At 28.9% G+C, this 27790-nt stretch overlaps 2 protein-coding genes across 4 annotated transcripts; one reads left to right on the plus strand and one right to left on the minus strand.

Moving 5' to 3' along the window:
* The first annotated feature begins 15250 nt into the window (after positions 1-15250).
* On the plus strand, positions 15251-20208 carry LOC105123991 (cyclin-T1-3-like). Of its 3 annotated transcripts, none has more exons than XM_011023808.1 (7): positions 15251-15354; positions 16092-16406; positions 16908-16989; positions 17166-17300; positions 17662-17837; positions 17914-18065; positions 18649-20208. In XM_011023808.1, exons 2-7 carry the CDS (start codon positions 16180-16182, stop codon positions 19752-19754), a joined length of 1878 nt encoding a protein of 625 aa, XP_011022110.1. In that variant the 5' UTR covers positions 15251-15354; positions 16092-16179; the 3' UTR covers positions 19755-20208. The 3 variants fall into 3 exon arrangements, with proteins under 3 accessions (XP_011022110.1, XP_011022111.1, XP_011022112.1); XM_011023809.1 differs by lacking the exon at positions 15251-15354 and adding an exon at positions 15361-15956; XM_011023810.1 differs by lacking the exon at positions 15251-15354 and adding an exon at positions 15361-15432.
* Positions 20209-24380: 4172 nt separating this feature from the next.
* LOC105123993 (peptidyl-prolyl cis-trans isomerase CYP59-like) lies at positions 24381-27763 on the minus strand. Its single transcript, XM_011023811.1, has 7 exons — positions 27635-27763; positions 27460-27506; positions 27309-27364; positions 25852-25892; positions 25510-25615; positions 25071-25209; positions 24381-24994 (listed from the first exon to the last, which is right to left on the minus strand). Exons 5-7 carry the CDS (start codon positions 25613-25615, stop codon positions 24520-24522), a joined length of 720 nt encoding a protein of 239 aa, XP_011022113.1. The 5' UTR covers positions 25852-25892; positions 27309-27364; positions 27460-27506; positions 27635-27763; the 3' UTR covers positions 24381-24519.
* Between the last annotated feature and the right edge of the window lie 27 nt (positions 27764-27790).

Raw genomic sequence — 27790 nt, forward strand, 5'->3', positions numbered from 1 at the left:
TAATTATTACTATTATTATTTACTAACAAAAACTAGAAAACTAGAAAGATGAGTGAATTCACTGCACACCTCACAACTTACCTTTATTGAAATAGTTTTTTTTTTCTCAATTTCATTTATTAATATTGGATTTATTAGAAATTAAAATTTATAATTTGCTTTGATTTGTTTTTTATAAGGAATTGTTTGCTATAAGGTTATTTTGGTCTCATGACTTGGGCTGGGCTGAGTAAATCCAGGTTTATTTGAGTTTTTTTAATTGATTTTCGTTTACTTTTAATATTAGGTTAATTAAAAATTGAGCTTAATAATTTGTTTTGATTTATTTTTTATGAGGTTATTTTGGTCTCATAATTTGAATTACGAGTTTAGCAGGTTAATCCGGATGGATTTAAAATTTTTTGTTCATATATATATAGACACACACACACAGGTTTATTAGGGTATTAGGTTTCATAATTTGTTTTGATTTATTTTTTATAATGTTATTTCGATCATATAATTTGTGTTGCAAGTTTAGTGGGTCAACAAGAGTAAACTTAAGTTTTTTGTCTTTTTATTGATTTTTTTTCCAATTTTATCATTCAATTTTAGATTGATTGGAAATTAGACATTATAAATTTGATTTTTTTTATGAAGTTATCTTGATTTCATTACCGATTCACAGGTTTAGAGGGTTGAATTGAGTTGACTTTGGTTATTTTTTAATTGAGTTTTTTTCTTTAGTTTAATCCTTTAACATTGAATTTATTAGAAATTAAGTTTCAATCTTTGTTTCGATTTATTTTTTATTGGCTTATCCCAATCTTGTAATCTAAGTAGTAGGTTTGTTAGATTAACCTAGGTGGACTCAAGTTTTTTTTTTTAATTGATTTTTTTTACTTTATCTTTCAATATTTTGTTAATTAGAAATTATACTTTATAATTTATTTTGATTTGATGTCTACGATATTATCCTATTCTTATGATCCAAGTTAAAAGTTTGAAGGGTTAACCTATGATATGAAGTTTTACAATGAAGGAGCGTTAAACCATGTGATATTTTTGTATGATTAGTATTTACTGAGTAAAAAGATGATATATGTTAGCATTAAGTGGAAAGTGGGTTGATTTGAGTATGGATACTTCATTTTTGAGAGATACATTAATTAATCTTGAATCTTCTTATTGAAATCAGGAGTAATATCAGGAATGGGTCAATTATTAGAGGGAGCAAAGGTGATAATATGAGAAAATAGGTGTATGTCATCTTGTTCTATTTTAAATTTTAATAATTTTTATTATTGTCTTGTTTTCATTAATGTGCGTAAGTGCAAATGGCATTGGAAATAGAAATGTCATGAGTTAACTCAAAAGAGGAAAAATCTTGTATGATCCAATTTAATTAGAAGTTGATAATCTAGTAAAAAAAAAAGAGGGATTCAACTCAAATCAAATAAAATTATTTATTTGTCAAAGATTATAATGTTGATGGACTCAAAGAATGTCAGATACTTAGCATGCAATGATGGTGAAAACTAAGAAAATGATTATCATTGTTAATTGATGATATTGATGAAATTAAAAGATGTATGATACTTAGCATGTCATGATGGTAGAAGTTAAGTAAATGATTCTTGGTGTTGAGAGATATTGTTAATGGACTCAAAGAATGTCCAATACTTGGTACATTAAGATAGCGGAAGCTACAGAAATGATTGGCGATGTTGATTGATAATGTTGATCGATTTAAAGGATATCTGGTACTTAGCATGTCATGATAATGGAAGCTAGGAAAATGATTATCTATATTGATCGGTAATGTTAACGGACTCAAATGATGTCCGTTATTTAGTATATCATAATGGTGGTAGCTAAAGAAACAATTATTAATATTGATGATAAGAAATGATGAATATGACAAAGAAAAAAAAATGAATGTGTTTTAATACTTAATGATATCTTGATAATGACTAAAAAGATATGTAAAAGGCTTCTTGGATAATTCAGATGATGAATGGTATAATAAATAAATGGCTTAGTATTTTGTATGGGCAATAACTAAAAGGTTAGGTGTGTATTGAATTGCTAATATTAAAGGTGACTTATAGATATAAAGAAGGAAAATTTGAATTATTAACAATATTGAGTTAATATATTAGTTGAGAATTAAATTTATAAAATATTAAATCATCAAATGATATATCTCATTTACTTACATGTTATAACTTTTGCAGGTTTATCTTTCTTAATAGAACAACGCTGATTTAGTTTATTATTTTACATTTTATTAAGTATAAAATCTATATATTTTGAAAAGTTATGTTATTGTAATAACTTTATTTTGGGATGTATTAAGAATGGAATGTTATTATGATATTATTATGTATGTTAAATATTTACTTAAATTCAGTCATGCATTTAAATTTGTAAGATATATAGTCTCCTAATGAAAAGAATAAAATAGAAGTATTACATGGACTATGGATAAATTATAAAGAGATTTGAGAGATAAAAATGAATTGTTGGTATGTATGAGGCATCTATGTTAAATTATTAGAATATGTTTTAATGTAGGTAATAAGATAAAATTTTGGATTGGACTTCATAGAAGACTTTGCTAAAATCTTGTTAAAAAGATACATGAATTTGAAAGACTATTAGATTTCATTTAATGTTAATAAAGGTCAAACCAAAGTATCTTTTATGATCAATAGAGTTGATAAAAATAAAAATAAAATTACCCCATTTCTAGTTGTGTTGTGAAATATATTAGTTAAATTTATAATAAAAAAAACAAGGGGTGTTATATGTATGGACTTAAAACAAATCTAGAGAGGATATTTTTTTAAAAAAATATCAAGGTAACGATATATCAATTGGATTTAGATTAACATATCAAATTTATAACCAAATTATAAGCTCAATTAGATTTAATAAATTTGTTTTATAAAATTATATTTTATTTAATTATATAACAGTAAAAATCTATAATTGTAGTAAAGCAATCAAATAAAATAAAGAAATTAATTATGATGGATAGTAAAAAAAAGAGAAAATGATAGAACAGAGTAAAAATAAATGGAATTTAATAAAATAATATGTAAAATATTTTTAATTAATATAATAATTTAAAAGAAATTATATATATTAAATGAATTTATTTATTAAAAATAAAAAAAAATGAAAAGAAAAGCTAGACATAGACCTTACCTGTCTAGACCTTTAAAAATAAACATAAATACATGTGCAGGCCAACCGAAGCCCACATGCTCAGGCCATTATATTTTTTCCTATTCAAATAAAATATTGAAAGGTTTTTCTATTAAGACTACAGTGACCAAAAGAAAGTAATATGAAACAAATCATCAAACCAAATCACCAATCAATGTAATATAAAAGCATAAAAGTGAGAGAAAAATAAAGAAAAAAAGCTTGATAGTAAGACTGAAAAAAAAAATAAAGGATCGAAAAAGAAAAAAATATATATGTTGAAATAAAGGGTTGTAATTTCACCTCATTTTCCATTTTGGTCCCTCATATTTAATTCTTTCTAAGCAACTAAACCAAAATCTTCTTCAAAAAATTAAAAACTAACTCAATGGCTTGATGTTTTCCTGACACTGTGAAAATCCAAAAAAAAAACAACATGAAACAAATCATCAACACTGATCATTAATTAACATAATATAAAATCATCAAATTGAAAAAATAATAATTCAATGACCAAAGTAAAATACAAATCAAGCGTAAAAAAGGATACACTATATGAATTGGATCCTTTTATAAGTCACAAGGTTACATTTTTAAGCTCGGGGCTCTGGACTGGGTTAATTTTTTCTTGACATAAAAACAAAAATGTTTACACGATGATATCAATTTTTAAAGTAAAAAGAAAAATTTGGAATTCAACATTTTTAAAGTAGTAGGAAAAACTTGGGATTTGGATCATTGATTCAAATGAGTTTAATAAGCTTGATTAATTTAATATTATAATTATAAAAAAAATCCAATGACAATAAGAAACCTAAAAATAATAATGAATAATCAAAAAGAAAACTCTTGCAATATTATGAAAAATCATACCCTATAAATATTCTTAAAATATCTCAGTAATCTTATTTGATAACAAAACAAAAATTAAATGAAAATGGAATAATCTCATAAAAACATTTGGAAGGCTGAAGAAGAACTACTTCTTCAGCCTTGCATTACATGGAAATGGTTGGGATTCTATATGACCAAATTCCTAAATGTTATTGTGTCACTGAGACTAGTCTGACTAATGTTTTGTGGTGAAGATTGTGATTTTTTAGATATTACTGTCCTTAATGTGAGTTAAAGAAATTTTTATTTTTTATTTTTGCATAAGGAAAGTCTCTAGCTCCAATACCTGAATCTGAAGTGGAGTTAGAAGAAGAGGAAGAAGATGAAAATGAAGCAGAACCGTGTGGACAAGTGGAAAAACAAGACCCAGCTACTGCACTGGTAGATATAAATCAGAAAAATGAGCCTTGTCAGACTACAAATGATGCTGAAGTTATTGTTCATAAAACACCAGACATCAAGAAGATTTCTGTGGAAAGTATAGATAAAAAATCCGAGCCAAGAAAGACCATTGCTGCTGAGGTTATTGCTCAAGCTAGGAAGAAAGTTGAGCCTAGAAAAACTATTACTGCTGAAGTTATTGCTCAAGCACAGCGGAAGGCTGAGCCTAGAAAGACTGCTCCTGTTGAAGCTGATGCTGGGACAAAAGAATCAATTAAACAGAATTCTAATGGATGGCAAGCAATCCCAAAACCAAAGGGACACTCGACTCTGGATTATGCACGCTGGGACAGGGTTGAGGATGACTCTAGTGAAGATGATGAGGAGGAGGAGGAGGAGGATTCTCAGCCTCAATATCGGTTCCGTGTAAGAACATCTGGTGTGTGATCAGTGAAGTGAAAAAGGGAATGCACAGTATCTGACAGAAATGTCACTCTAACTAATATCAGACCACAGTGAGAAGTCAAGATATTGGAACTGGACAGGGGCAGATGAGGAAGCACTGTTGGCTCCATCATGCCAAAACTTTGAAAATGGGGATAATCCATCTTTGACATGCATTTATGCTTGGTAACAGTTGAAATATGTCCCCTGCTTAAGCAATGACAGAAGAGATCTCCTACCTGCTACTCGAGCAAGTTTCCCTGTTTTAGCTATGGTGATGTGATTCTTATGCTCTACATTCCCGCATGATCAGGTGAAGAAGTTGAGTAGTTGTTGATGGTGATAAGCTTTGCATCTTTCTTTGCAAATTACAGAAATTCCCAGCCCTGGTTTCAGCCTGCAAGGAGTCAACTGAAAACTTGTTGAGCTAATTGTTATTAGAGTAGCAGTTTGTAACCTTCAACTTTCTATGAGAACGTACGTGGTATCCATCATTTGTATATGTATCATAATCTTGAAGCATTTATGCGGTTATTAATTATTATTATTATTATAATTATTACTATTATTATTTATTAACAAAAACTAGAAAGATGAGTGAATTCACTGCACACCTCACAAATTACCTTTATTGAATTAGTGTTTTTTTTTCAATTTTATTTATTAATTTTGGATTTATTAGGAATTAAAATTTATAATTTGTTTTGATTTGTTTTTTATGAGGAGTTGTTTGCTATAAGATTATTTTGGTCTTGTGACTTGGGCTCAGTTAATTTAGGTTTATTTGAGTTTTTTTATGTTTTTTTAATTGATTTTTTTTAACTTTTAATATTAGATTTTTAATAATTTGTTTTGATTTATTTTTTATGAAATTCTTTTGGTCTTATAATTTGAATTACAAGTTTGGCAGGTTAACCCGAATAGACTCAAAATTTTTGTTCATTTACATACACACACAGGTTTATTAGGGTATTAGGTTTCATAATTTGTTTTGATTTACTTTTTATAATGTCATTCCAATCATATAATTTGCTTTGCAAGTTTAGTGGGTCAACAAGAGTGGACTTAAGTTTTTTGTCTTTTTTAAGTGATTTGTTTTTCAATTTTATCATTTAATTTTGGGTTGATGGGGAATTAGACATCATAAATTTGATTTGTTTTTTATAAGGTTATCTCGATTTCATTATCGATTCACAGGTTTAGAAGGTTAAATCGAGTTGACTTTGGTTATTTTTTAATTGAGTTTTTTTTTTAATTTAATCCTTCAATATTAAATTTATTAGAAATTAAGCTTTGATATTTGTTTTGATTTATTTTTTATTGGTTTATCCCGATCTTGTAACCTAGGTAGTAGGTTTGTTAGATTAACCTATGTGGACTCAGGGATTTTTTTTAATTGATTTTTTAAATTTTATTTTTTAATATTTTGTTAATTAGAAATTATACTTTATAATTTATTTTGATTTGATGTCTATGGTATTATCCTATTTTTATGATCCAAGTTAAAAGTTTGGAGGGCTAACCTATGATATGAAGTTTTATAATGAAAGAGCGTTAAACCATGTGATATTTTTGTATGATTAGTATTTGCTAAGTAAAAAGATGATATATGTTAGCATTAAGTGGAAAGTGGGTTGATTTGAGTATGGATACTTTATTTTTAAGAGATGCATTAATCAATCTTGAATCTCCTTATTGAAATCAGGAGCAATATCAGGAATGGGTCAATTATCAGAGGGAGCAAAGGTTATCAGATGAGAAAATAGGTGCATGTCATCTTGTTCTATTTTAAATTTTAATAATCTTTATTATTGTCTTGTTTTCATTAATGTGCATAGGTGCAAATGACATTGGAAATAGAAATGTTATAAGTTAACTCAAAAGAAGAAAAATCTTATATGATCCGGTTTAAATAGAAGTTGATAACTAGTAAAAAAAAAAGGGATTCAACTCAAATCAAATAGAATTATTTAGTTGTTTAAAGATTATACTATTGATGGACTCAAAGAATGTCAGATACTTAGCATGCAATGATGGTGAAAACTAAGAAAATAATTATCATTGTTGATTGATGATATTGATGAAATTAAACGATGTATGATACTTAGCATGTCGTGATGGTGGAAGCTAAGTAAATGATTCTTGGTGCTGAGAGATATTGTTAATGGATTCAAAGAATGTCCAATACTTGGTATATTAAGATGGCGGAAGCTAAAGAAATGATTGGTGATGTTAATTGATAATGTTGATAGACTTAAAGGATGTCTGATATTTAGCATGTCATGATAATGGAAGCTAGGAATTATTGATATTAATTGATAATATTGACGGACTCAAATGATGTCTGTTATTTAGTATATCGTAATGGTGGTAGCTAAAGAGACAATTATCAATATTGATGATAAGAAATGATGAATATGACAAAGGAAAAAAATGAATGTATTCTAATATTTAATGATTATCTTGATAATGACTAAAAAGATGTGTAGAAGGCTTATTGGGTAATTCAGATGATAAATGGCATAATGAATAAATGATTTAGTATTTTGTATGGACAACAACTAAAAGGTTAGGTGTATATTGAATTGCTAATACTAAAGGTGACTTATAGATATGAAGAAGGAAAATTTGAATTATTAACAATATTGAGTTAATATATTAGTTGAGAATTAAATTTATAAAATATTAAATCATCAAATGATATAATTACTTTACTTATATGTTATGGCTTTTGTAGGTCTATCTTTCCTAATAAAACAACGCTGATTTAGTTTATTATTTTACATTGTATTAAATATAAAATCTATGTATTTTGAAAAGTTATGATATTGTAATAACTTTATTTTAGGATGTATTAAGAATGAAATGTTATTATGATATTATTATGTATGTTAAATATTTACTTAAATTCAATCATGTATTTAAATTTGTAAGATATATGGTCTCCTAATGAAAAGAATAAAATAGAAGTATTATATGGACTATGGATAAATTGTAAAGAGATTTGAGAGATAAAAATGAATTGTTGGTATGTTAAATTATTAGAATATGTTTTAATGTAGGTAATAAGATAAAATTTTGGATTGGAATCCATAGAAGACTTTGCTAAAATCTTGTTGAAAAGATATAAGAATTTGAAATACTATTAGATTTCATTAAATGTTAATAAAGGTCAAACCAAAGTATCTTTTATGATCAATAGAGTTGATAAAAATAAAATTACCCCATTTCTATTTGTGTCCTGAAATACATTAGTTAAATTTATGATTAAAAAACAAGGGGTGTTATATGTATTGACTTAAAACAAATCTAGAGAAGATATTTTTTAAAAAAATATTAAGGTAATAATATATCAGTTCGATTTAAATTAACATGTCAAATTTATGACCAAATCATAAGCTGAATTAGGTTTAATAAATTGTTTTTATAAAATTATATTTTATTTAATTATATAACAGTAAAAATCTATAATTGTAGTAAAGCAATCAAATAAAATAAAGAAATTAATTATGATGGATAGTAAAAAAAAGAGAAAATGATAGAACAGAGTAAAAATAAATGGAATTTAATAAAATAATATGTAAAATATTTTTAATTAATATAATAATTTAAATAAATTATATATATTAAATGATTTAATTTATTAAAAATAAAATAAAAATGAAAAGAAAAGCTAGACATAGGCCTTACCCGTCTAGACTTTTAAAAATAAACCTAAATACATGTGCAGGCTAACCAAAGCCCACATGCTCAGGCCATTATCTTTTTTCCTATTCAAATGGGTGGATGATGCACACCCATTTTGTTTGAAAAAAAATAATAAGGTGAAGCGTCGTATGTTGTGGCCAACAATTCATCATTTACTATCTAGAATTCTTATAACAGAAAGGTGATTAAAAAGAGGCTATGTAATTTTTTACCGTAAAGCTTAATTTTTAACCTATTTTCAACTTAATACATTTTAACAACATTAAGAAACTAATGCCTCAACTAAAAAAAAATCTATAATTTCAATAAAAAAAACACAAAATTCAATCAAAAATTTCTCAACCTTAATTTATGTTCTCAAGTGATATAGAATAAAAGCCCCAAAACACTTCAATGACACTCTTATCAATAAAAAAAATAATTTGACACCATTTTTTTTTTATGATTGGAATTGGAACAACCAATCTTTTTCTCTTTTCTTCATTTTTTTGAACAAGTCTTTCTCTTAAATTCAATGATTATAATGTAAGTTATATACTAAATCATATAATTTCTAAACTCAAGGGATCAAAATATAAAATTTTCAAAATCCTAAGTCTAAGAGGCTTTAACACCAATTTTTTTTAAAATAGGGCTTCTATTTTACAAACCTTTTAATCTTGGTCCCCTCAATCTTAATTTTTCACAAACAACAAAATTGATTTTTTTTTAAATTGAAAACACTTAATATTGAAAGGTTTTTCTATTAAGACTACAGTGACCCCAAAAAAAAGCAATACAAAACAAATCATCAAACCAAATCACTAACCAATGTAATATAAAAGCGTAAAAGTGAGAGAAAAATAAAGAAAAAAAGCTTGATAGTTAGACTGAAAAAAGAAAATAAAGGACTGAAAAAGAAAAAAATATGTATGTTGAAATAAAGGGTTGTAATTTCACCTCATTTTCCATTTTGGTCCCTCATATTTAATTCTTTCTAAGCAACTAAACCAAAATCTTCTTCAAAAAATTAAAAACTAACTCAATGGCTTGATGTTTTCCTGACACTGTGAAAATCCAAAAAAAACAACAACATGAAACAAATCATCAACATTGATCATTAATTAACACAATATAAAATTATGAAAGTGAAAAAATAATAATTCAATGACCAAAGTAAAAAACAAATCAAGCGTAAAAAAAGATACACTATGTGAATTGGATCCTTTTATAAGTCACAAGGTGACATTTTTAAGTTCAGGACTGTGGACTAGGTTAATTTTTTCTTGAAATAAAAACAAAAATATCTACATGATGATATCATTTTTAAAATTAAAAAGAAAAATTTGGAATTCAACATTTTTAAAGTAGTAGGAAAAACTTGGGATTTGGATCATTGATTCAAATGAGTTTAATAAGCTTGATTAATTTAATATTATAATTATAAAAAAAATCCAATGACAATAAGAAACCTAAAAATAATAATGAATAATCAAAAAGAAAACTCTTGCAATATTATGAAAAATCATACCCTATAAATATTCTTAAAATATCTCAGCCATCTTATTTGATAACAAAATAAAAATTAAATGAAAAGGGAATAACCTCATAAAAAAAAAATTAAGTTCAGTCACTATTAAATCAAACACTGAAGGATAAATTAAAAAAAATAATTTTAAAAGAGGACACAAAAACCTAACTCGAGTTAGTATGCCATATTTGTAATCCAATTGTGATGTCAGGATAATCATGTACAAAAAACACTCAATAAAAAAATAAAAGGTAAAACTAAAAAAAATCAATAAGAAATTAAAAAGAAAACATGAGTAAACTTATGTTAACTCGACTAACTATTATTAGAGATATGAGATATGGATAACTATATGGAAGAGAGTGACAAAAATCACAAAGCAAAAGGACCAATAATCTATTGTTAAGGGATAAAATAAAATAAAAATTAATTTAAAAAAAAATCTAAAAAAATTACTGAAATCAAATCAGGCTAATCTTTAAAATCTTAACTCGGGTCATGAAATTGGGTTATCCTATAGCAGGTAAACTTGAAAAAATCACCAAGCAAAATTCTTAATCATTTAAAATTAAAAAACAAAACAGATAATAATTAAAAGAACAAGAATCAAATCTGATATAAAAATTAAATGAAATAGAACAATAAAAGATGAAATTAAAAAATAAAGTAAATCAAGAAAAGCATAAATAAAAAAATAAAAAAATAAGAATCAAATTGGATATAATGATTAAATGAATTAAAATATTGAAGGATGAAATTAAAAAATAAATCAAGAAAATAATTAAAAATAATAATTAAAATAATAATGATTAAATGGAATTAAAAATTAAATGAAATAAAAAAATCAATTGATAAAATTAAAAAACAAAACTAATTTCCAAAATCAATAACAAAAAATATAAACATTATAAATTCAAACTGACATGACATACTTAAATTTTAAAAAGACTGGTATAAAATATGAGACAATAAAAACCAAATAAACCGAGAAAACCGAGAAAAAAATAACCCTAACCCGGGTCATGAGATTGGGTTATCCTATAGCATGTAAACTTAAAAAAATCACGAAGAAAAATTCTTAATCATCTAAAATTAAAAAACAAAACAGATAATAATAAAAAAACAAGAATCAAATCTGATATAAAAATTAAATGAAATAGAACAATAAGAGATGAAATTAAAAAATAAAATAAATCAAGAAAACCATAAATAAAAAAATAAGGATTAAATTGGATCCAATGATTAAATGAATTAAAATACTAAAAGATAAAATTAAAAAATAAATCAAGAAAATAATTAAAAAATAGTAATTAAAATAATGATGATCAAATTGAATTAAAAATTAAATGAAATAAAAAGTTAATTGATGAAATTAAAAAACAAAATCAATTTTCAAAATCAATAAAAAAAAATATAAACATTATAAATTCAAATTGATATGACATATTTGAATTTTAAAAGAACTAGTGTAAAATACAAGACAATAAAAAAAAAAATCTAAGGACCTAACCATTTCTCCTTTATAAACATGCACGTGACCACCAAGAATATTACAGCACAATGCTTCCAATGCAGTTGTTGAAAATAGCATTAGATCACTAAAAGATGCTACACGTGTCATTAAAAGAGTAAGAATACCTCCCATTCAATAGTGAAGGTATAGCATGTGTGAGCTACTTTTAATTTTGTAATTATTTTTATTTTTATTAAAAGATTAAGTTGTCTCATTTAAATTAATTATAACTAAAAAAACATTAGAAAAATATAAAAAATACCCCTAAATGTCAATTTTTTTTTTAGCTTTCAAGAATAGTATAGTCATTAAATTAAGCAATCACAGCGTAAAAGTCCTAAAAGCCTCTAGACCTTAATTTTATTATATTTTATTTTATTTTAAAATATTTAAATCATCTTATTTTTCATCAATATATAAAGAGAACAATTTCTCTCCTGTTAATATAATAATAACAAATGAATCCTATAAAAAACAATTCATCATTGTTTTTGTGAAGAGAAAAATCATCGCCTTGCTATTATAATTGTCATTGCATGGCATTTGATGTGATACTGCACTGAACTCTTTTAGTTTTTTTTTAAAAAAATGTTTTATTGATGCCCTTATTTTTTTTAATTTTAATTATTAACTTTTCAGTTTTGACCGGTAGTTAAGACTTTCTAGCCGGCTTGTTGTTTCCATCAATTGCTCAGTATGAATGGTTTTCCTAAATAATAATAACAATAATAATAATAAATTTGGAATGACATCTTATTTATCTACACACATTTCTTAAAGTATTCCACCGATTATTTTGTGCATGTTCTTTTTCAATCACCTAATTGCCTGCAACTTGGCGAATTCATGCGCTTCCTGTACATTATTTCTATGAATAAAGAAGGTAGATGGTCAACTCCTAACTCTACACTAAAGGGTATTACTGTGCATTTATTAGGATGTTTGGAACCAAATCAAGTATAAAATTAAATTAAATTGTACATGTGATTGAGTTTAATTAATAATATATTATAATTTTTATGTTTAAAATATAAAAAAATACAGCAATGAACAACCAAAAAAATAAATGCTTGTCAATATTATAAAAAAAATACTCTCTAAATATTCTTAAAAAGTCTTAACAATCTTATTTGATAATGAAGAAAAAATTAAATAAAAATAGAATAACACCAAAAAGAGATAAGTGAAAAAAAAATATAAAACTTAATTACAAACAAATTAAATGGTGAAGGGAAAAAAATTATAAAAAAATGGCTTAAGTTAGTATGACAAATTCGTGTCCTGATTATAAAACAAAGATAATTCTGTAGAAAAAAATATAAAAAAATATCACGAATCTTAAGGTTCAGTAACTTAATGTTGAAGAAAGAAATTGAAAAAAACAAACTTTAAAAAAGACTTAAAAAACTAAGATCAAAGTCAAATCAAGTCAATCTTTAAAGCTCGTGACTCAGGTCAAAAGACCAAAATTACCCCATTGATGAAAAATATAAAGAAATTACAAGGAAAAATTTTCAATAATTGAAATATAGAAAGATGAAATTAAAAAAAAACAATCAAGAGAAAGATTAAAAAACAATTAATAAACAAAATAATGAGGACCAAATATAATATAAAAATTAAATTGAATAAAATAATGGGGAATAAAATTGACAAATAAAATAAATTAAGAGAATGAATAAAATAATGGGGAATGAAATTGACAAATAAAATAAATTAAGAGAATTATTAAAAAAAAATAGCAATCAAAAGAATAAGGATCAAATTGGATACAAAAATTAAATAAAATCAAATATTGATGGATAAAATTGAAAAAACATTAAAAACAAGATAATTAAAAACTAAAAAATTGAAAATAAAAATTAATATAAATACAAACTAACATAATACATTTAATTTTTAAAAATAAAGACATGAAACCCAAGGTGAAGAAAGACAAAAGAGGGAGATGAAGAGAAAAAAATCCACCAGAATTCAATTATCACACCGTCGTATACACATGTTTAACAACAAGGAAGAGGATATTAGGACGTTTCCAATGTTTTCATGGAAGGTGGTGGTTTGCTGCTGGGAGATATCACATGCTCTATCTAAAGAGTATGAGTGTCTTCTATTCACTAGCACGTACATTACACGTTTCAATTATTTTTAAATTTTAAATATTATTTTATATTTATTAAAATATCAAATTTTCTCTTGATCAAATTAATTATAACCAATTCAATAATTTTTAATTTTAATAGTCATTTTATTGTGTTATATAAAATAAAAATTAAAAAAAAACCTCCTAGATATCATTTAAGTAAAAAAAAATTTTAAAGGTAATATTATTGTTATTGTACTCCTAAAATTTTAAAACATTAATTTTTTTTTCTAATTACTCTGATGATAACTAATGAATGTTATGAAAAGATTATATTACCCTCGTAGTTAGCTTATTGATTTATTTAAAAAAAAACAACACAATTATTTTATTATTTTAATTTATAATAAAATATATCTTGATTTACAATGAAAAACTAATCCCTATTAGTTTGTTTTAACTAATTATTTAGCCGCATGATATTGAGAAGTAGTTTTTAAAATATATTTTTATTTAATTTCTTTGCAATTAAATAGTTATTTATATGAAAGTTTAAGATTTAACTATTAAAGAAAAAAATATTTTATTAAACGAATTACTCTTTTCTTATTTCTTATACATGCATTATCTTTTATCAAAGTAATTTTCATTAGTAGCATATTTTTTGAATTAAAAATAAAGGTAATTAAATTAATTTTGGTAAAAATCTCATAATTACTTTTTTCTTATTTCTTATGAATTTTTTTTGCTTTAAATTAATTTTTTGAGGTGTTCTTAGATTATTTTAGTGTGCTAATATTAAAAATAAAATTTAAAAAATAAAAAATATATTTTAAATATATTTTAAAACAAAAAATATTTTAAAAAATAACACTATCTAAATAGAATCAAGACAGTATTTTATGAGCAGCTACACTAACTAAATATTCTTTTAGTTGTTTTGTATTAATAAACTTGTAGAGAGAAATAAATAAAGAAAGAAAGAGATGGGGTTGCTTTTTGTCCAGAAAAACCAGCCATATAATAACAACAATAAGATCGAAGGAGTATCCTCGTAAGAGAAAGGTCATGCATGAGTTCGTTTATTTTTAAAAGTCAATGAATCTACCATAGAAATAAAACTTAATTTCTGAAAACAGACAGCAGAGATTTGTATCACAAGGTATACGACGAATGATTTTTACTATAAATGACCTAAAATCATATGATGGCTGGTTGATATTATATGATGATATGGTCCACATCTCTTAGATTTATACAAATGTACTGCTAAATTTGTCACATTTCTATCGTAAATCTCATAAACTATAATTTTAATTTTAAAAGTACAAGTAGCAACTATAATGACATTGAAAATTCAGACATTTAGCACTCTTTTTCCCTTTTTTTTAATAATAAAATATTTTTTTTCCTCTACTTGGAGTAAGAGGTATAGGGCTGATCGAGTTCAAGCCAAACAATAAAATAAAGGAGGGATTGCTAACCATTAAAAAATAAATAAAACAATAGCAAACTCAATAATAATAATAATAATAATAATTGGCAAAATCTTCTGTGCACTATAAACCCTAAAATTTCCACAAACACCCCTTTTCGGCACACCCCTTCATCTTTTACTTTTTGTTTGAGGTAGTATCCTTTTTCTTTCTCTCGTGTTTCGACACTCAGACACGCATGTTTTGGTTTATTGGTTATACTGTTTTCTCGGTAATTGCAGGGAAGCTTATTGGTTTTTTTCTTGTCTTTTGTTCCGCTCTTGTGACTATACAAGTTTAAGTTCTTCACTTTTTTCTTTGAAGTTGTACATGGCATCTGGGTTTTGTTTGGTTTGATTGAAAGGAACTTCCTTTTTGTGAAAGATTTGAAAGAGACTATATTGTTTTGGTTTTCATTTTCTGGGTTTATAAAAAACACTTTTTTTCGCTTTAAATTTTATGTTCTGAACTGGTTCTTGATTGGGAATCTGACTCTCTTTTTTTGTTGGAGTTTTTATATTGACGTGCTTGGCTTCAATTTTCCTAGCAACCAACATTTCAGTTTGTCTGTTGCGTGAAAGCTCTATAATCATTACGCGTAGGGGATTATAATTCGCTTTATAGTTTATTCCATGGAATGGGTGGCCTTTTGATTGAATGGGAGAGTTGGTAAAGCTTAGAACGGATTAAGCTTCCAATTACTACAAGTTGTTTGGAAAAATTTCGGGTTGAAATTGAAGCTTGAAGTTTTTAGTGGTAGTTAACTTTTGGGATTTTGTTTTTCTTGATTCAGCGTTTCAATTTATGGTTATTTTTTTAGTTATTTTTACTAAAAGATGATACTTTCATGACCTATTTTGTTTTTTATTTGTATTGGCAATCTGTTTGCAGGGGGCTATTACCTAGCAGCACACTGATTCCTTCATTTCATATTGGTCCTGGATAGACTGTTCATAACATTTGGTGGTCGTAGATACATATGGAAAATTCAATGGCTGGTGAGTCATCTCATTCTGAAATGAACAATGGCGGACTGTACATATATTCTCAGGAAAAACTTGAGGAAGGTGGCCGTTGGTACTTTTCTAGAAAGGAAATTGAAGAGAATTCTCCATCTAAACAAGATGGCATTGACTTAAAGAAAGAGGCTTATCTACGCAAGTCATACTGTACATTTCTACAAGATTTGGGCATGAGACTTAAAGTGTGAGTCTTTACACATTATGTGGTTCCTTTTGTGCTTAAGCTTGAACTAAATGCTCTAATGTCTCTGGGTCTTCAATTTGGTATTATATGAGTGTTCTTTTGTGGTCCCTTTCTTATAAAAAACTGAATTAAAATGCATTTTATAGTTTAAAGTTTAGAATAGTTGCCTGTTCCTTTTGGTTGCTCAGCGTTTATGTGCATTTTATATAGTTGGAGAACATTCTGTATTTATGCTTTCATCTCTTGACTTTTTATTAGATAATAGTATATGGGGCTTAATAATCTAGAATTTGTAGAGTTTTTGGAGTGGGTGTAATGAAGAAGTCAAACAAGAAGAGAGATGGTGAGACAGAATTGGTAAAGTTTTAAAAGGAGCTATGGTTCTTCTGTTTACACTAAGTCAATGTTTAAGGAGAGTTGATGTGCTTTTGCACTGCACATTGAATGCACACTATTCTATGTATTTATGCGTGGGATAATCATGTATTTCTCGAATTGCAGGCCCCAGGTAACAATTGCTACTGCAATAATTTTCTGTCACCGATTCTTTCTTCGTCAATCCCATGCAAAGAATGATAGGAGGGTGAGTCAATGTTCCTTCATTAAAAGTCAAATATTTTCCTCCCTTCTTCCTGTGTAATTTCCCCCCTTCTTTTGTCTTTTGGTGATTTGTTTATATAGTACCCACCACTGAATTGGTAGCTGATATTTTGATTTCCTTAAATTAATATATTGTCTTAATTTCACTCAATATCTCAGACTATCGCTACAGTTTGTATGTTTCTTGCGGGGAAGGTAGAGGAGACTCCCCGTCCACTGAAAGATGTTATTCTTGTTTCTTATGAGATTATACATAAAAAGGATCCTGAAGCAGTTCAGAGGATCAAGCAAAAGGTATATTCCATCTCTATGATTTACTTGGCAAGGATGTTTTCCACTTCTGTAATGTTTTTTCAATTCATCCCATCAGTGGGGTTTGGCTTCCCTACCACCACCACTCTGCATTTTTTATTTGTAAGATTTGACTATGATTTACCCAGCCACTCCATTCCACCAGTTGAGCTAAAGCCCAAGTGTGTTGTGTCTGAACTTTGCTCAAAATGCCAAACTGTATTGTCTTGTTGTCAATCCCTTAGACCACACAGATTACAATTTACAACACTTTCCTTTTTGCAAGTATTACAATTTACAGATTACAACTTTTTCCACTCAATTTTTCCCTTTTTGCAACTCATTATCCACATTTCTCTTGCAGGAGGTATATGAACAACAGAAGGAAATAATTTTACTTGGAGAGAGGGTTGTACTTGCAACTCTTGGTTTTGATTTTAATTTGCTCCATCCATATAAACCTCTTGTTGATGCTATAAAGAAATTTAAGGTTGCTCAAAATGCCCTTGCTCAAGTTGCATGGAACTTTGTGAATGATGGGTATGGAAAATTGCTTATTTTAGTTTCTATACCTTTCTTCTCTGTCTCTTCTTGATTGGGGGGATGCTGTATGCAGACTGCGTACATCTCTTTGCTTGCAATTTAAGCCCCACCACATTGCGGCAGGTGCCATTTTCCTTGCTGCAAAGTTCCTCAAAGTAAAGCTCCCATCAGATGGTGAGAAGGTCTGGTGGCAAGAGTTTGATGTCACCCCACGCCAATTGGAGGGTTGGTGTTTTTCCCTTTTCTTGCAATCCTATTAGAAATATTGATGACAGATATTGTTTTTATTAATAATTACATGTGTTCCTGAGAGCAGTCTCTCTCGCACCAAAAAAATCATCATACTGGGGGGAATGAAGCTAGCTAGGGGTAAGGGTTAGGGGGAATGTGGCAGCATTGCCAAAACTTGATTTTTTTCTTTGGCTTAAAATTAATTTTTTTAGTGTTTTTAGATCGTTTTGATGTGCTGATGTCAACAATGAATTTAAAAAAATAAAAAATATATATTATTTTAATACATATCCAAGCGAAAACCATTTTAAAATGCAACCTCTACCACTCTCGAACAGCTCCTTAGAGTGGGAGAACTGAGACATGTAAATAGTTAAAACAATAATCTTTTGAATGTTAACTATTACAATAACACTTTCGAATATGGTGGATTTCATCTTAGGGGGGGGGTTTTGAGTGGGAGAACTGAGACATGTAAATAAATAACACAAATAATCTTGTGACAACGTTAACTACTACTATAGCAGTTTTGAAAATGGTGAATTTCATCATTAATTGTTGGAATTAATTCTTGCAGAGGTAAGCAATCAGATGCTGGAACTGTATGAACAGAACCGGGTGCCCCCTTCAGCTAACAGTGAAGCTGAAGGGAGCATAGCAGATGGAGCTTCTCATCTGGCCTCATCAAAAGCTTCATCTGGCAATGAAGAACAGGTGGCAGCTAATAGTCATTCTCACACTGGAGGTATTAGTTCAAGATCTAGACCCTCAAAGCCTTTGTCTAAACCAGTGCACAAGCAACCTCTTGCAGATAATCATGTTGGTCCTCCAAGAACCAGCCAAAAGCATGGCAATGACCATGGAAGTGCAGAGATAAGAAGTGCCTCTGACCATAATATGGATGGTGAACCCAAAGATGATCTGCACCATGAGAGAGATACATTTCCTTCCCAGGATAATATGAGGGAAGGCCATACCTTTAGGCGAGCTTCAGATTGGCTTGGAAATGAAGATCAAGAAAGGAATGTTGCAAGAAGTGAAACAAAAGATTTAGGAGATTCTAAAGATAAACATTTTGGTCGATTTGTGGAGCATAGAGAGGGTATGTTAGGTCAATCACCCCAAGATGCTATTAAAAAGATTGATAAAGACAAAGTGAAGGCAGCTTTGGAGAAACGAAGGAAGTCCCGAGGAGACATAACACGAAAAACTGACTTCTTGGACGAGGATGATCTCATTGAGAGGGAACTGGAAGATGGGATTGAACTAGCTGCTGAAAGTGAAAAAAAAAAGCGTGATAGAAGACAAAGCTGGTCCAAGCACTTGGACAGGGAAGAATATGAGAGCTCACGTCATGGGAAGAATATTGATGCAAGGGATGAACAGCATCATGGAATGAGGGCGCAGTTATCACAAAGGCCAGATCAGAACAATATTGAAGATGGGGAACTGTCAGCTCCTGATGATATGTACCAGGGGTTTCCCTCACCCAAGTCAAGTAATCGCAAACGTAAGGCATCAAGTCCACCTGACAGAAAGTCTGAGGGGGAGCATCGGACTGATAATGCCCCGGGGTCTCACCATTATAATCATCATGATTGTACAGATGATCGAAACAGGATGAACCGGTTTGGTTATTTGGAGAGAGAGCATAAAAGGCATGTCCCAGAAAATCACGCCTGAGGTGTTGCTGTTTGCTGGAGAGCACCTTGGTATCAAAATTTCTGTCAGATGCTAGTAATTGTTTAAGAGATCAGTGGCTTTGTAGTTCCTTTGCAGTTGGTTAAGTAATATCAGTGGCTTTGTAGTTCCTTTGCAGTTGGTTAAGTAATATGTCAGTTGTCAGTGGATCCTTTCATTGAAGGATGATCTTATTTAAGTCCAAGCCCTATAGCAGCCATCTTCTAGTTGATGGTTGGATCAAACTCTTCCACATGATTTATAAGAATGGAAGCGAGGATTTTGGATTTTCTTAGTTGATTGGCAGTAGCATGCGCTCTCTATTTGATCTCCTTGTAGAATACTTGGGATCGCTATTCATGTAAAATAACGAAGATCATCATCGAGTAATCATAATGATTCTCAGTGACAACCTTGGTGGAAGTCATTTACATGTTCAATGATGGTCATCTATTTATGTCTGTATCCGTTTCCTTCTCTTTTCCTTTATATTTGGTCCTACGGTTTCCTATAACGGGAAAATTACAGAGTATCATCTTGTGGTTAGATCCCTTTTTCACTCACATTCATTATTTTGAAAAATTATAATTTACTTTTTGAACTTTATAAGAGTGTCCAGAAAAATTCAATAAAATATATTTGATTATTTATAAGATTGTTATTAATTTTCATATAATGACTAAAAAGTACTTTTAATATTAATATAATTTTATAGAAAATTAGAAGAAAAAAAAACTTAAGCTTTGTATTTCATTAACACTTTGTTTAAAATCCCATAAAAACACAGTTACAAAAACCAATACCATTTAACAGTATTCACAGACTAGCAACTTTTTATTGTTCTTCAAGCGAAACCAACGAAGGTGGACACGATTGATGTGCTTAATTTATTTTGCATTTAAATCTCATCTTCTAATTTGATATATTTAAATTTAACAGCCTAAAAAAATCATAAAAGGCTCTAAACCTTGTTGTTTTAGACAACATGTTTGGACCTAATTGTCAGTAAACTCAGCATAGAAAAATAATTCATTAGCTCAACTTATAAAAAGAACTTAGTTTTATAGACTAAATCTAAGAAAAGAGCTCCACGTCATTGGCTCAGTCTTAAAAGGAGCTCAGCTTTCATAGACACAATTTTAAAGAAAAGCCGAGACCTCGTGAGCTCAGTCTTGGAAAAAAACGAGGCAACATGAGCTTAGCTTGTGCTCGGTGTTAGAGACGAGCTCAATTTTTATATGTTTTATCTTGAAAAAAAAGCTCCATATCATAGACCAGTCTAAAAAAAAAATCCAAAGTCTTAAAGCCCGCTTAACTCAACTTAGGAATCCAACTTTTATGTGCTAAGTCTTAAAGCCCGCTTAACTCAACTTAGAAAAATAGCCCAATTATTATAAGCTCAGCTTAGAAAAAAAAGTCCAATATTATGCACTCAACTTAGATAAGCTCGGCTCTTGTTAAAGGTTACGGACTCAATTAAAAGAAAAAACCCAATGACATGAGTTTAGCTTAAAAAAAGAATCCAATTCTTATAAGCTCAGCCTATAAAAAATAGCACAAATCTCATAGGCTCATTTAGGAGAAAAGTTGAGCCTTGATAATTCGATTATATTTTAAATTCTATTCTTTTTATATTTTTAGGTTTATAAACAATCTCCTAATAACATATTCATTATATTAATATTTATATAAAAGATATTTATCTTTTATTGATATATATGTAAAGGATAATTATCTCTCTTTAATGTTATTATAGTAAAATAACATTTTTGCCTTTTATATTCATAAAAAACAAGATTTATAAATTACAAATACCTTATAATTTTTTAAAATTTTACGTTAATAATGTCTTCATTCTCGGTGGTTATAGCCTATATATTTTTAAAGTTCATCTCATTAAAATATTATTGAATTTTTCTTCTAAAAATATAATTACTTCAACATCTAAAAGTTTCTAAATCTATAAAACAATTTTTTAAAGAAAAGCCTAGATCTTGTGAGCTCAGTCTTGGAAAAAAAAACTAGGCAACATGAGCTTAGCTTGTGCTCGGTGTCGGAGAAGAGCTTAATTTTTATATGTTTTATCTTGAAAAAAAAACTTAATATCATCAAACAGTCTCAAAAAAAAATCCAACTTTGATGGGCTAAGTCTTAAAGCCTGCCATCATGAACTCAACTTAGAAAAATAACCTAACTCCTGTAAACTCAGTTTAGAAAAAAAAATCCAATATTATGGACTCAACTTAGATAAAAAGCTCAGCCGTGGTTAAATTAACCTTAAAGAATATATCAAGTTATGGACCTAACCCAATAAAAAAACCTAGTTTAGCTCAAGAAAAGAACCCAATTATTATAGACTCAGCCTACAAAAATAGCACAAATCTCATGGACTTAGTTAGGGGAAAAGTTGAGCCATGTTTATTGGATTATATTTTAGATCCTACTTTTTCTATACTCTATAAACAATCTCTTAATAATATATTTATCATATTAATTTTTGTATAAGAAATATTTATTTTTTATTAATATATATATAAAAAATAATTATCTCTCTTTAATATTATTATAGTAAAATAAAGGTCTCTCGTATACATAAAAAACAAGATTTATAAGTTACAAATACTTTATAATTTTTTTAAAGTTAGGTTAATAATATCTTCATTCTGAATAGTTATAGCCTATATATTTTTAAAGTTTATCTCACTAAAATATTATTGGATTTTTTTTCTAAAAAGATAATTAATTCAACATTTAAAAGTTTCTAAATCTACAAAAAAAATAATTATCGGTACCAACCATCTTAATCTACCACATATTAGATATAAACTACTAGTTATCTTAGAATTAATTAAATTACTAAAATTAAAGAATTAATTAATTATTCAGTATATAAATTATATTTTTAAACTAATTGGGATATTTAGTAAATGGTCAGAATTATTTCTCTTTTCACGTGTTGTATTATAAATGCTGATACCATGTCAGTTCCCTAACTTTCTACTTCCAATAGTAAGTTCCCTATTTGTTAGGTGCAGAAGCATTGTTGGGAAACATGATGAAGAGCTTGATGCGCATTTGGACTTTTCAAGCCCGAGAGCTCATCCATCCATTCAAGCTTGGCATCTATTGATATGATATGAGAAAATTGGATTGCTGTAGAACATATGATGAGTTAAGTACTTGCAAAAGAATGGTGTCCAGAATGGCATGAACACTCACATGCAGCACTCGAAACTCATGCCATTCTCTTTTAAGGTAGTGGCTTCACTCTCGGCTTCCTTTTCCCCATCGCTCCAATCCCACAATATCACAATTAATCAATTTTATGGTAATTAGATGCCATCTGCTAAAAAAAACCACAAATCACGTAATCAATTAAAACCCTAGAATTTTGTGGCGACAATGTCAACTCAGCGCTGAAACCCTACTGATGGACTCATGCTTGGTGTCAGAAGATGAAGGTTAGACTCGGATACAAGTTTAGGGAAGCTTCAGTCTGAAAGTCAAGAGAATTAGCACTTTTCAGGTTTGATGTTGAAACATCCAGTACTACTCCCCAATGTGTTTGAAAGAGAACAAATCATGCTAGAAATAAATTATAAATAAAAATAATAATTTTTTTCTTTTTACTTTTAAAAATTAACTTTACATCCCCGAATTTACATGATAAATAACCAGTTACATCCTCAACATAATTTTTTTTAAAAAATATTTATAAGGTTGTTATTAAATTTTATTTTATATCTAAATTATTCCTGAAATATTAATATTATAATTTTATCATTGAATTAAAAAAAAACCTTAACCATCATAACTAACTTCTAATCCACTTATCTTCTAAATTACCTTCTCATCTTTTTCATTCAAATCATTCCAGAAACATTATATTCAATATAAAAAAAAATCTCACTTTTTTTTTTAATTCAAAAAAATCCCACCTCTCAAAAAATATATTTTATAGGTCCAGATAAACGAATAAAACTTTGGCTATTCTAGGATCTTACAAGAAATACATGCTCTAACTCAAACTCAAAATTTGTTGTTCAAATTTCAAACCATTTATCATCACGCTACATCTCTTAAATACAAAAAAAAAAAAAATCTAAATCATTAAATTAAAACACTCAAGCCTAGGGCTGGTGCCATGAATAACTCAGTGTCATTGGCTACTCCATCAACTCGCTTTCGTTGCACAAGTGAAGATGACATTCCCATTAAAGAATGAATGGGAATTGATCTGACAATGACTGGGCAAACCCCATCTCTTTCCATCTCTGTTTTTGCTAAACTTGCTTGCTTTCATGAAGCCAACCTTAACAAACATCTCTTCCATTTAAAATAACATAATTGGTGGGATTGAGATTGGGATTGGCGGTGACTGATGAGAGATAAAAAAAAAAAATGCATCAATTTGCAGAGGTTTGCTTATAGTGGTGGTCAATGACAAAGAGAAGAGGGATAAATTGGTGACTAGCATAGAAGAAAAAGGGAAAAGATTTATGGAGTTCATTTTATATTATATATGACGATAATTTAATTATTTTATCATATTTAAAAATTTAGATTTAACTCAAGATAAGTATAATTTCTAAAAGTGTAAAGAAAAGGTGAAAACATGATCAGAAGATAAATGTGTGAAAGAAAAGAATTGTCACTCGAAAGAAAAGAATCTATCTCAGAATAATTTGATCATCTTGGCACAACATCCATTAATGCTATAGTTTCGGAACCAAGAACTACAAAAGCAATGCCACAATAGCACTTCGCATCATCTTAGAGCTCGACTTCTTTTGTCATCTCGGTTCCTCCGATCTCGATCATATTCAGGATCATCATCATTTTCTGTACCTCGACGTCTATATTCTCGTTCATCCCTCTTGCCTTTATGGCCATCATGATCTCTATGACTATCTGAAGTTCTCTTTCTGTAATCTCGATGGTCTTTATGGCTATCATAATCTCTTTGACTATCTGAAGTTCTCTTTCTGTAATCTCGATCATCTCGGTCTTTTCTTCTATCCATATACTTTTCTTTATCAAGTCGCTCCTCAGGATATCGACTTCGTCCTTTACTTTCAGGGTACCGAGTGTCCTGTCTGTGTCCTCTATCTCTGTCACTCTGCCTGTACCTCTCTTTTCCATCTTTCTTTTCTCTGTCAATTTGGTAATCTGGATCACGGTGTCCATGTCTCTTTCCCTGTCTTGGACTTTCTGGAGTGTCTCCATCAAATACCATTTCATATCTACGAAAGTTTGTTTACCTGTTAAACAAACATACAAGGAGGGAGGACAGGGGGAAAATGCAAGATTATTACTAACCTCGAATTATTATCTCCACCACGCTGCATATTATCGTCCTTCAGGATATATTTTGAAGGTTGATGTTTGCTAGCAGGATCACCAGTGCAATCCTTCGCCATATGATCAAGAGCACCACATTTGAAGCAACCTCTTCCTGCTGTCATTAAGATAGAATGTAAATGCAACAATTATGTTATAATCATCTGCTTATCTGATTATTTGATGATCAGTGATGAGGCTTTCGAGATTCTGTTTATATTTGGCAGATTTCCTACAGAGAGCAATTGGTTGTTTCTAGCTCAATATGCACTTTTATAATCTTCCAATACTGAAAGCGGATTGATAGATTTATGCCCATTTGGTTCTTTTACACTCAGGTTTTTATTCTTTATAATGTTCCTCTTTTGCTCCAATGTAAGTTTTATACAGAAAATGTTAATCACATAGCAATCTTCACCTTTACCCGGTTGGTTGTCTTTTCGCCTGTATTGAGACCATAGTTTTGCAACACTCTGACTAAAATCCACATGAATCCTTCTATCATCAATCAAAGCATTATCCATCTGCCATGAAACAATTAGATAAAAAGTTTCAGTTGGAAAACAGAAATTACTTCATGTTACATTTAGTTGATGACATTCACAAATATTTTAAAGTTTGCATCAAGTTTTAACTGTTATAATACACTAGGAACCATGAACTTATTTAAACAAGGCACCCGAAAGTAATCAGATATGCAGAAAGAAGAATACAAATCAAGTTCTCTGACAAAAACAGATTTTCTCAAGCTTTCAAATACCTTAAAATATGCCTGCTCGCATGCCTCTTTGGTCTCAAACTCTGGTTGACAAAAAAAAAAATCATATTCATTCAGTAAAAAGTACGAGGATCATATTTTAACATGCCAAAAGGAAGATACAAAGATCATATAAAATTTGATCACTGTACATCAATAGAAAACGAAGAAACCTAAACATATGCAACAAATACACAGATTTAGACAGATGAGACAAGAGTTAATGTTGATGATAAATGATGCATTCCATCACACAGCAGTATATCATCTCAAAAATAGGCTATTGATCATTGTAGCTAACATTCTCCAGCATGAAGATATCAGTCTGGAGCTATTTTCATAATAAATTTTAACTTTTCAGTAGAATTCCATAAACTGTTAGTGTGCCATATGATTCTTTAGAACTATAAAAAAGCCAGCATGTGCTCAATTTTTAAAATTCTCCCCATCTGCATATAACTTTTGGCTCGTCCAAGTACTCAATAAGTTATGAAAAACTTGCCAAGAAACCTAGAAAATGGCTCCAAGATTACCAACTTTGGCCAATAAAAATTCTCATAATTAGTTAATTGAGAATAGAGTAGTGTGGAAAGGACCGTGAAATTCAAATTATCAATAGAATCAGTCTGAAAATACTTGATTCTTTTATATGTCATTTTTCTTCATTTTAGCCTTAAGGTTACAGTTTTTAAAGATTCAGGTGAAAACTAGGGTATCTGAATAAATCCCAACTCCTCTTAAACCAGTAATATACAAGCAATGTCCTGCATATGAAATAACATTTAAGGTAGCAACTTTATTACATGTCATTTTTTTAAGTCATAATGCAGGCCTATAATATTGGATTTCAAAATCAAACTTGAACTAGTGCAAGTGATCGAAGAGGACAGGATATATCAGGGCCAAGAGAGTGAGAGACAAAGGTCCTGAAATCTTATTGCTTCATGAACCACAAGTAAAAGAACACAGATTCCCAAGCAAGATGGCCTGTCTATGAGGGCACACCTACCAACAGAACACATTCACATTATCAATAGAATCAGTTTGAAAATACTAGATTCTATTATTTGTCATTTTTCTTCATTTTAGCCTGAAGGTTACATTTTTTGAAGTGTCAAGTGAAAACTAGGGTAGCTGACTATCTGAATACATCCCAACTCCTCTTGTCCTGCATATGAAAGAACATTAAGGTAGCAACTTTATTACATGTCATTTTTTTAAGTCATAATGCAGGCCTATAATATTGGATTTCAAAATCAAACTTGAACTAGTGCAAGTGATCGAAGAGGACAGGATATATCAGGGCCAAGAGAGTGAGAGACAAAGGTCCTGAAATCTTAATGCTTCATCAACCACAACTAAAAGAACACATATTTCCTAGCAAGACGATCTATCTATGAGGGCACACCCACCAACAGATAAAATTAGTAGAAAAATGCAGATGACAAGATTCCACTCACCTATAAATGCATAACATAAGCTGTCTCCAGTCTTATAATCACGAATTATATCAGCCCTGCCATAGTCCACACGATGAGCATTCTATTTTTCTCACAAATGAGGGCCTAAAAACATGATTGAGTTTTTTTCTTAAGGGTTCCAATTACTCACGATATAACAGTTCCAAAGCGTGAAAAGATTGTATGCAAGTCCTCATCCTACACCAAGAAGTTGAAACAACTCAACAAGGCTTTAAGATGACAATTGCAGTAAGAAATAAGAAAAAAGGCACGAGAACGAAGCTCATAGATTATCGTACCACGGAAATGGAAAACAGAAGACTCACCTCAGTAACTGGATTTAGTTTACAAACAAATAGGACATTATCAGGAGGCTTCGTCTCAGCCTCAGGAATATCCCCAATCTGCCACACAAGATAAAAAAAGAATGAATTAATATGAAGATGGAATTTGAATAATTGGATTATTGTTTGTATAGATCC

Source organism: Populus euphratica, unplaced genomic scaffold (assembly GCF_000495115.2).
Source record: "Populus euphratica unplaced genomic scaffold, PopEup_1.0 scaffold12.1, whole genome shotgun sequence".
In the NCBI taxonomy this organism is placed as follows: Eukaryota; Viridiplantae; Streptophyta; class Magnoliopsida; order Malpighiales; family Salicaceae; genus Populus; species Populus euphratica.